At 30.9% G+C, this 11,322-nt stretch overlaps 1 protein-coding gene across 1 annotated transcript in view; it reads left to right on the plus strand.

Moving 5' to 3' along the window:
* The window catches only part of LOC106678184 (uncharacterized), a gene marked incomplete in the record, with an annotated part of 138,425 nt that extends 131,191 nt beyond the window's left edge, over positions 1–7,234 (plus strand). The window contains 1 exon segment of the mRNA XM_067046185.1: positions 6,368–7,234. Coding sequence (XP_066902286.1) covers positions 6,368–6,829 — 462 coding nt within the window.
* Between the last annotated feature and the right edge of the window lie 4,088 nt (positions 7,235–11,322).

Consider the following 11,322-nt stretch of genomic DNA (forward strand, 5'->3'; position numbering starts at 1 on the left):
TCTACGTCTGTATCACAAGCTTCAACTGCTATTTCCTTGTTTTTATTAAAATAACAATTCTACTTAACCAGAAAACAGCTTTTTATTTACTAATGTAGATCATTCACTGTAATTAGGCAATTAATTAAAGGAGAAGGCAGAGAAAGTTTAAGAAACACAATACACACGACACAGCAAGATGCTCACAGTTTGATGGCCAGAGCCAGACTGATCTATATTGTGGTATAGAAAACTATAACTAGAAACTATTTAAAGTGGGCAATTTCCAATTGTATTATTGTAAAATAAACTAAATTTTCTTCTAAAGCAATTAGAATTTTTCTTTATTGGAACATTCAAAAGGGGCTCACAAGATTTATATTTCTTAAACACTCTGAATTATTCATAATTCTATGTTATCAACCTCTTACTGCACTACAGATTAATTCCATGTTTATAAAGTTGAGATTTGTTAGTTAAGATTTGCTTCCATTATTTAAAAAATTATGATATATGAAATTCTCTCTCCTCTAAATATTAGTATTCAGCAAAAATAATTACAATAAATTATTATGAAGCTTTTATTATTTTTTTTTTTGTCTGACTTGGGATATATTATGACAAATTAATTACTAATGCACACTTTGTATTTATAAAAATATGAAATCTATGGCATAAAAAATTAAATTCTCTTTAAAAAAAAAAGGAAATGTATAAATTTACTTTTAAAAATATTGAAATAATACTATATAAACAATATTAAAACAATGAAATTTACAAATTTATTTATAAATATATTAAAATAATGCTATAAAAACAATAACATGAAATAACAAAAATTAATATTCCTAGTAATGATAGTATAAAATGTATTTAAATACAAAATTTAAATGTACCATCTACCCTCTATTCAGCACTCAGTTTACTTTTTTTCCAATACTACTTCAGCTGCTGCTAGTACCTCCTTAATCCTCATTTTGTAGCATTTTTTTGCTTTATTTAATTGCTTTTTCAAAAAATAAATATTAAATAGTAATTAAAATCAAAAATCAAAATAATAAATGGAATATAGTCTGGGTGCAGTCAAATAAAACTCATATAATAATAACTATTTTAATTGAGTCAACCTTTCGTCCCACATTGCAGGGCTTCATCAGGGCTAAAAAAGGTACAAACAGTTAACATAAGTAAACCAGTAAATAGAAAATTACAAGGGTATAGTAACAATAAATGAAAACAGATATAGTAACAGATAAAAAGAAGAAGTATAAAAGAAAGTACAAACTAAGAAATGAAAAAGGGGGATAAGAATAAAATCAAGAATATAGGAAGAAAATTAACAAGACAGAATTCATACTTGTTTTGACAGAAGTCAAAGTCAGAGTGAACCATTTGTATTGGGAGAAGTGAGGATGGCAGTTAAGTACATTACATTTGAAAATAATTTTAAAGTGAACAGTGTAGAAAATAAAGAAAAAATTATAATTAGGTAAAAAATAAATGATAATATACATAATAGAGAGGGGGAAGAAGAGATATTTTAACAATAAAAAAAATTATAAATTTATACTGCTATGTACTGTCGTCGGGATGCCAGGATAATCGCTGAAGGCAATTTATATTGAGTCCTGCAAAACTATTATTATAATTGGATTCTTTTCCAAAGGCTTTTTAGCTGTTTACCAGCTTACCAATTAAATACCTTTATATTTATAAAATATTGTTGCCATTAATTATATAATATAATAAAGGGAGTTATTGGGTAATATAACAGTATATAAACTATATAAAGGAACAAAGTGTTTATTAACATTGATATGATTAAAGGGAATTATAATATGATTGAAATGATCCAGACAAATGGTTTGCCATAAAATATGATTATTACATTATAACTTAGTACCTAATAAATACATATAGCTGCTGATTTGGGTGGTGTGTGTTGAGGTATGTAGTGAAGTCTTCGCCATTGGGGTTGTGTTGTTGTAACCATGGGTGTCGTCTGAGCTGAGGTTCCAATTATGAAGAGCCCTTCTTAGGACCTCTTCTCTTGTTTGTCTTCTTACTTCTGTCCCTCTCCTGCTTCTGTGTTCGCTTTTCTCCACTGGCCAGATTCCCCTCTCGTTTGTAGAGGCATTACCTTTTCAGAACCTTATTTCCCATTGGCTATCATTAGCCTCACCCAAGAAAAATATGTTACAAAGGGTGGTACACTTAGAAAAGTGTTTGGTGCATGTGTTGTTTATAATTGACCTGCCTACCGACAAAGCCAGCTGGCAATACCTCTTTTTAATAGATTTATTCAGCAAGGACCTTTTTGCCTGTGCCCATTAGCCACCTGCAAGGTGCCCTTGGTTGACATACCCGGCACAGGTATGACAAGACATATAATATTAATAATTGTTAATACCTTGATACATATCAACACGTATAGAAAACAGAAGAAATAAAGTTAAAAGAAAGGGATACAATAAATATAAACGATAAAGAAAGACAATATACCAAATGAATAGGAATACAGAGATATGTAAATTATATAATAGAAAAATTGATAATAAAGTAATTAATGTAAGTATACTTAAGCTGTTAACATATTAATATAAATTAAAAATAAGATACATAAATATAAAAGAAAAAGAAAGGATAGTAACTGTAAAATATAATTTAAATTAAGTATGGAGAGAGAATTAAGAAAATAAAAACAGAATAAAAGACATGACAGGAAAGTGGGCTTTTAAAATGCCAAAGCTAGAGAAAAGAAGCATTTTGAAGGTTCAAAATGTGTTGGTATGTCAGGAAGATGCAGTCTTTATCGACTTTATGATTGACAGAATTCTTCGTTAAATTTATGTGAATGGACCCCAATATAAGACGTTTTTTTATGGTTGGGGACAGAGCAAGAATTGAAGTATTATTGAAATTAAAAGCATGATTCAGGTTTAATGCGTGTTTTGACAATTTAGAGACAAATGGGTTATAGGAGTTGATAGAAGTTTTGTGTTTTCTCGAACTGACATTGGAATTGATTCTTATGGTATCAGGTGATCAATTAAATTAGCTGAAATTGACTTAAATAGTTTTTTTAGTTAGTGGTTCATATTCAATAAAAATGTTACAACTTTAAAAAATGTGGCAGTCTTTCACTCTTTCCCTGTTTGAAATTGGACCATATCGAAACTGAACTTTTCTGTTGCATTTGAGGTCTACAATCACTTCCTTAAAATTCAGATTCTGTTTTACTCTACACTTGTATATGTATATTTTCACATTTAGTTCAAATTTATTTTAATAGTTACATTTTATATACAGGCCTGAATAAGCTCATAGGCCAGTATATCTTTACTTAATAATCAAACTTGTGTCTTTCACTAACTTTCAATATTGAATAATTTCTTTAATAACTCAAATAAACTAAAAACTGGCACATAGAAGACTTATGACTAGACTAATTGTTTGACAGACCTTGATATGAAGAACAGGTAAGTCACACTTTATACATTTTGTTCGGGAGTGCCAATCCTCCCTAAGGGCGAGGGTACAAGTCCTGCCCCAAGAAATATTATTTCCCTCTCACTTCTACAATAAAATTTTTTTTTCTTTTTAAGAAAGATGATTTCATTACTATGAAAGTTATGCTCCAAACAGAATAAAATAACTTTATAACTTTCTAGCAATTTTACTCATCTTTTTATATTACATGGTTTAAAAGTCATAATTATAATTTCTTATCCCAATGAATATGTGGATGAAACATAAATGATGAAAAAACGTATGAAAGTAAAATATAGAACATAGATTCATGTTTAAGATTACTAGTTTGCTGATATTTAATATTTTTTATATGTTTTTTTATCATATTAATATTTTGGTTGACTCATTCTATCATTAGTTTAATTTTTTCAATGTATAATAATGAAGTAGGGAGTGGCCGGGCAATCATTATCTACCCCCTTTAAAATATTATTAGTTATTAATGTTGTCAGTATCAAATAGGCATGTATTTTACCACCAATCCAAGTTCTGAATTCTAGTTTTTTCCTATACTAATCCCGAGCTCCAAATTCAAGTTAGTCATATATATGTATATGTATATACATATATCGGAGGTTTTTAAGGCATGGCTCAGTATTATGGCACTATGCTACTAACTCCGAGAATCCGGGTTTGAATCCAGCTGTAACTAATAATTATTTATGTTGCTATTATGGCCATGATCAACCTTCTGGGTTTGGGAGTCCTCCGGGGTCCACTTAGTCTCTTAAAAGTTTATACACTTAATTAGGGGAAAATGTGGCAGTTGAGCGTGAATCTGACCAAATCGACCAACTGTTGGTCAAGTAACTGTACTTCCTTACACAATACTGCACCGCTGACCCTTTATGGGTTGTAGTGGTACAGATTTATTTTTTTTATAATGATGAAATGAAAAATTAATTCATTTTTCTTAAAAATATTTTCTTATTTATTTCAATATTCTCTAAGACTGTTTTATGTAATTATAAAAAATCCTTAACCATGTCATGGCTTTGCATTCTGATAAGCTCATGAAACCACCTTTTATTGATGTTGAGTAATACTCTCCTAAGCTTCATTAACAGGCTTATGAGCTACATTTGTACCAAATTTTGTCAAAATCAGCCATATCCTACAAAGCTGATGAACACATTCTGTTGATATTAGTTCATAAATCATTAGCTAAGTTTATAAGTTATCTTTATAAAGCTTATACATTATTACCAATTTTTGTCAAAATCAGTTTGACAGCATTTTACTGAGCTTATGATTCCATCGTCTATCAAGATTGGCTAATACAAACTTAAGAAATCATGTGCAAGAAATTAAAAAAAATTGTACCAAGATCCCTCAAATTCAATTGATTCATTCTGCTGAGCCTATCCGTCATAAGACCAACTCAATAACATAGACAAATTAATTGATAAAAATGGTATTGCTGTACCAGTACTTTTAGGGAATGTAAATATCCAAAGAATTGTTTGCAAGCTTATAAGATACGTGTGTACTAAAATTTGTCAAAATCAGATAACCTAGATCTTCCAACTGACCCCCATCACCCATCAGGTATTGGCTAATATAAATCTAAAGAGTAGTTAATTGGTTTATTATATAGTAGTTATATTGTATAGGTATATAGTTTTGTGCCAATTTTCTCCCAAATCTTTCATGTTGTTCAAAGCTTATTATTATTTATTTATTTATCATCCTACCCTGCCTATTAGACAATATGGGTGTTCGCATCAGTGGGTACAACTCATTCCTGCATATGACAAACATTACATAGTTGTGCACACAGCTTGCTCTTGCTACAAAATATATCTTCCTCTTCTACAGAGTCCTTGCTGGTGTAGCTTATTCTCTCCTACCCAGGGAGAAGTAAGTAGAGCCCACAGCTTCCTTCCACCCGTACACGAAAGTCTTGTAGTGCGGGTAGTTCTCTTTCTTCATCAGCTCAGGAAGATCGCTCTTCGTCAGAACATAGAGTCCTGTTTCCCTCATCATCTTGGCTCTCAGTGTTTCATAGGGGGTACAGGCAAGTATGACATGCTCGGCGGTCTCAGAAACCTGACAAATTGGGTATAGATTAATGTTTAATGTTGTTCAAAGCTGATGTCTTTACCTTCTATAAATATTGTCTAATATATCCTTAAGAAATAGTTCACAGAGTATCAAGAAAAGTTTGTGCTAAGATCCCTTAAATTCAGCAGATTTGTTCTAAAAAGTTGATTCATTATTAGACCATCAGGTTTATGTATTTTTATCTAATTTCAACTTGATTGTATAATTGCAAGTGAGTTAAAATACAAATTCAAGCTTATGAATTTATTTAATAAAAGCATTTTCTTTTTTTTTTCTAACCCCTACCAGATCATTTCTGACATATGGAGGGGGGAGGGGAGAGGAGCTATCTAGAGCATATCAATTTAGGGGGCTTCCAAAAAATAAATTAACACCAAGGGCAGATTTGAGTTGCCGCTGCCACATAAAAGAATTTAAAAATGAATCCATACAAACATTTTGTGCGGTATATAAAAACCTTACACCTCATTCTGGACCTGGGCACCTAAGGTTTTATCTTCATTATTACATTACATTATTATTTGCATTCACTAGTTTACTAATAAAAGCAAGATAAAAACTAAATAAACCGAAAATAATAATGGATATAGCATCGGTACAAAACATTTTATGATCCAAATACTTTCCCTTGCTGTAATTTTTATGTATAGATAAGTGAAATTAGTAAAATGATATGAATGTATTTAGTTTGGAAGAGCTTAAATGTTTTTTATGCTTGACATATCATTAATACAAGATGACTACAATTTCTTAATACTGTTTGGATGGATATGGATTCATTACATTTTTTTAGCAAATGAATCAACTTATGTGGAATGCATTGGAAGCACATGATGGACCAACTGCTCTATTAGCACTCAAGCATGGAGCTAACCCTCGCTATCGTCGATCATCTTCCTGGACTACACTTCATCGTGCTATTGCAACTGGAGATCTTGATTTATGTACTGAACTGTTGATACGGGGAGCTAAAGTAAATAAAAGGGTAACCCCTGATGGGTACACACCACTCCATATAGCAGCAATCTGGAATAAAACAAATTGCGCAGTATTATTGCTACACAATGAGGCTAGGTGTGCAAAGAAGGATTTTCAAGGCAAAAAACCATTGGAATATGCAAAACTTAGGGGACATACAAGTTTGATTAGACTTCTTACTGATGTATATGTGCCTGATGACAGTGAGGACACTGATGAAAGTGAGGAAAGTGAGCAGCAATCTGACTCATCTGATGAATCAGATGATTCTATTTAAAGTATGAGGGAACAACTCAACATATTTTCAATTAACAAATGTTTCATTCTGCTTCAATATTACCTATTATTATTAATATGTAATATAAATATTACCTAATAATATTAAATAAATGTTTGATCTTAGATATAAAACCTTTTTAATTTTATATTTTAGTGAACAATTTCATATCATGAAAAACTTTTTATATAAATTATTCATTCATTTACGTTTTAACTTTTTGGAATAAACATTAAGTTGAATTGACCCTTTGATATTTTATTGAATTCTTGTTTTAGTAATGACGATATTAGATTCTATTCTATTTGTATTAGTATTAGCAATTGTCAAAGTTAAACTCAAAATTTGTATGTATTTTAATTTAGGTTAGAAAAAATTAAATTTTATCCAGTTTTATAAACATTTTAGCTTTAACTTAAAAAATACGACATGAATGATGTTTCTTTCATGAAGCTCATAGCTGTATTAAGATTAATAATACTGTATTTAGACATAAAAATACTTTTATCCATTCATAAATGTCTATATTTATGTATGTTGTTATTCAAGTATGAAATATTTTTGTGAAAGATTGGTGGAAAAATGTTAATAAACAATTTGCAATTTGTGGTTTATGGTTTTCAATATTAAACCTTTGAAACCTATTGGTTAGAAAAAAAATTAACCATCTCAAAAGTGGAGGTTTTGTATTTAATATCAATAATAAGGGGATATAATAAATCTATGGAGATAATGGAAATATTAAAAAATGTTTACCTTATGTATGAGTTTTATTTTTATATTATGGATTAACTGACTCAATAATAAAAAATATTTACCAGATAAACTAAATAAAATAAAACATTAAGTTATACGTTCTCTTAAATCTTATAATATTTAGAGATCTCACCATTGGTACCAACTGTTCAAAATCATATTGCCTCATAGCACTAGTTTTCTTAAACTATTCCTTGAATTTAAATAATTTTTATATTCTGTTCCCTGTTTTACTGGAGCCTGTCACCATTTCCTCTTTTAATTTTATAACTTTATTATTAACTGTACTTATTCAATAAACTTTTTTTAAAAAATGATAGTAACTATTTCCATGATAACATTTAAAGTTTTTATATTCATTACTATGGTAAGTGTGAATGGTGAAGTGTTGAAAAACAGTCTTCCTTATATTTATTTTTGCTACCAAATCATATGACAATCAATTATTGCAACACACGGCCCTGGTCGTGACCAATCAATTATAACCATAGTAAACAATAGAGAACATCACACTCAGCCTAACCAAAGGGATGGCATAACCCTACACTCCTAAGCAAAAATGAAGCCAAAAAGTGCTGGTTAGCCACGTCCCCAGTTTCCATTGACATAAATAGGGATTTAATTTATTTACGTTCCCACCCTAATTCTTGGCTTGAAGACCCACAACAAAATTTCTTATCTTTTTCCAAATTAAATAACCCTATTCCGTTTTTACTCCATTCCAATGTAGCTTACCGGATACCTTGTTCAACCCAATGCTACAACTCCTTCTATATCGGAAAAACTAAATAACAACTTAAGAACCGCATTTTCCAGCACAGAACTTCTTTCAACTCCTGTAATCTACTTGCCTCCAAATTATCAGAACACCCCTTAAACCTCAATCATACTTTTAATTTCGACAATCCTTCAATTCTTGCCACTATCCCCTACCATAAAAAATGTCTTAAATAGGGATTTACTATAATAATGTAATTATCTGTCGGACCTTTCATTTAATCACAAATATTAACTGAATAGAAGTTGTAGTAAATGCTATTTCCATTTTTTTGATCCACCAACAATGAAAATCCATTATGTCGTTCTTGAGGAATCAATAATTATATCTCTTTTCTATTCAAACTGGCATAATTTGATGTGAATAGTAAGGATCAATTATAGCCATAGTAAACAATAGAGAACATCATACTCAGCCTAACCAGAGGGATGGCATAACCCTACACTCCTAAGCAAAAATGAAGCCAAAAAGTGCTGGTTGGCCATGTCCTCAGTTTACATTGACATATATAGGGATTTACTATAATAATGTAATTATCTGTAAGACCTTTCATTTAATCACAAATATTAACTGAATAGAAGTTTTATTAAATGCTGTTTCCATTTTTTTGATTCATCAACAATTAAAATTCATTATGTTGTTCTTAAGGAATCCATACTTATACCTCTTTTCTATTCAAACTAACATATTTTGATGTGAATAGTAAGGATCCCAAAATTTATTTACAGTTCTAAAAAATTGAGATTGAATACATATATAATTAAACTACATTTTCATTAACTAAAATTCCAATTAATGTTTTCTCAGAACAGTTAATGTAAAATGAACCTCTTTTAAAAAAGCATAAGATACAAGCCCCTTATCTTCCATTCCACAACAGTTACCAATATGCTATATCACCTTAATGTACAATGGAAGATTTGAGGCTACAACTAGAAACTATGGGTGTGATTAACACCAGCTTAACTGAAAACCGCTTTTTTCATTTTAATTAACCAGTTGTTTTATTTACCTCTAAACAGGTTTTTATGATTCAATAACCAAGTAAAAAAAGGATTTTTTTTTTTAATATTATTAGTTAGTCATATATGTAAGTCAATATCGAATAAGCATGTATTTTCTCATCAATTCCAAGCTCTGAATTCTAGTTTTCTCTATACTTAGCTACTAACTCCAAGGGCACAGGTTTGAATATGGGTATGACAGATAATTATTTATTCTGTTACTGTAGCTGTGGGTAAACCTTATGGGTCCACCCGGCTTCATGAAGTGGGTCCACCCAGCCTCATGAAGTGAGCCCCCCGGCCTTATGAATTGGATCCCCCTTAATTGAGGAAAATATGGTGGCTGAGTATTGCTCCTTACACAACTGTTGGTCTAGTAACAGTGCTTCGGCCACCCGTAGCTCAGTGGTTAAGACACAGTTTTACCAATTTGATGTCTATTGGCGGTGCTGGTTCGAATCCGGCCTTGGGCGTTGATTTTTTCATTGAGTGGTAGTCCCACAAAATAAAAAACTTTGACCCCCAACCATGGTTAGGCGGCAATATAAAACTCTAATGTGAGTCTTGGCTGAAAAAAAACAGTACTTCCTTACTAAGTAATGCTACTTGACCAACAGTACAACGCTTAACCCTTCATGATTTGTAGTGGTAGAGATTAATTTTATATAAATTGTATTATTCAAAGATTGTTTAAAATAAAAAAAAAGGAAAATTGATAGTTTTTTTTTTTTATTCTCATGTCTAAAGTAAAGTTTTGAAGATTACAAAGTCACTTAGCTTAATTAACATCTACTTTTACAAATATACTTCTATGTTGTACAACACTAACCAATTTATTAAATCTACTTGTTTGGCGATCCGAACAAAGAGTCCCTTGTATAAGTGGTGCCGAAACCCGGGACCGTTTTATTTCATCTTACTAGTCATTCTACAGTTTTTCCTTCTTTTTTTTTTGCACTTAATTTCTTTTTCTTTTGTATTCTCTCTCACTCATTCTCTCTCTCTCTCTCTCTCTCTCTCCCTCCCCCTCCCTCCCTCCCCCCGTTTTCTTCAGAATCTATGAGAATGAATGCGGACGGGACCCCGATTGTGCAAGCTGGGAGATTTAATATACCGCCAGAGGAGGCAGTAGCTCCCGCAGCCCCCATGGCGCAGGATGGGGCCGCAGCCACAGCGGGCCCCGAGGTCTTCGATTTGCAACCTCTACCAACGACAACTCTAGCGGCGGCTCATGCGAACGCATTAGCGATGATGAAGGTGAGAGCAGCGATAATTTATTGGAACGAGCCGACGCCATTTCACTGAAAGCAGCTCTCATCTGCCGGGTCAAAAGAAGTGTCTTAAATCAAATCCAGATGGACGAGGAGACGTCGTGGCAACAGTGAAAGAGAGGTTAAAGAAGGCGTACGGTGGGTGCAGGTGGACTCCGGAAAAAAGATATATTCCACTTGTTTAGAGATAGGAAATGACCTATACAGACATTAATTTTTAATGTTTTAATATTAGCAATAATATTCCGATTTTGTATTATCAAAAGATCGATATATTGTTTCAACAATTTAAAATCCATTCGATCTTTAATAATGTTATTAATATCTATATCGATAATTGAAACAATAATCTAATATTATATTATTGAAATATCGATATTTTGTTTCAATAATTTAATATCCATTTCGATGTTAAATATATTTAATAATATCAATATGGAACATTATCAACAAGGTATTTCAATTTTTCATTTTGAAAATTTCATATTCATTTCGGTATTTAACATTGTTGATAATATCGATTTCGATATTTTTAAAATAGAAATATCGATATTTGGTTTAATAAGATTAAAAAAAAATTGTAAAAAGCATTTAAATAGTTTTTCGATATTTTATATTTATAAATATTATATAGTTTATATTCCATATCGATATTACAATAATGTAATATATCGAAATAAATAT

The sequence above is a fragment of the Halyomorpha halys genome, unplaced genomic scaffold (assembly GCF_000696795.3).
Source record: "Halyomorpha halys isolate HHAL.00 unplaced genomic scaffold, Hhal_1.1 Scaffold127.1, whole genome shotgun sequence".
Lineage (NCBI taxonomy): Eukaryota > Metazoa > Arthropoda > Insecta > Hemiptera > Pentatomidae > Halyomorpha > Halyomorpha halys.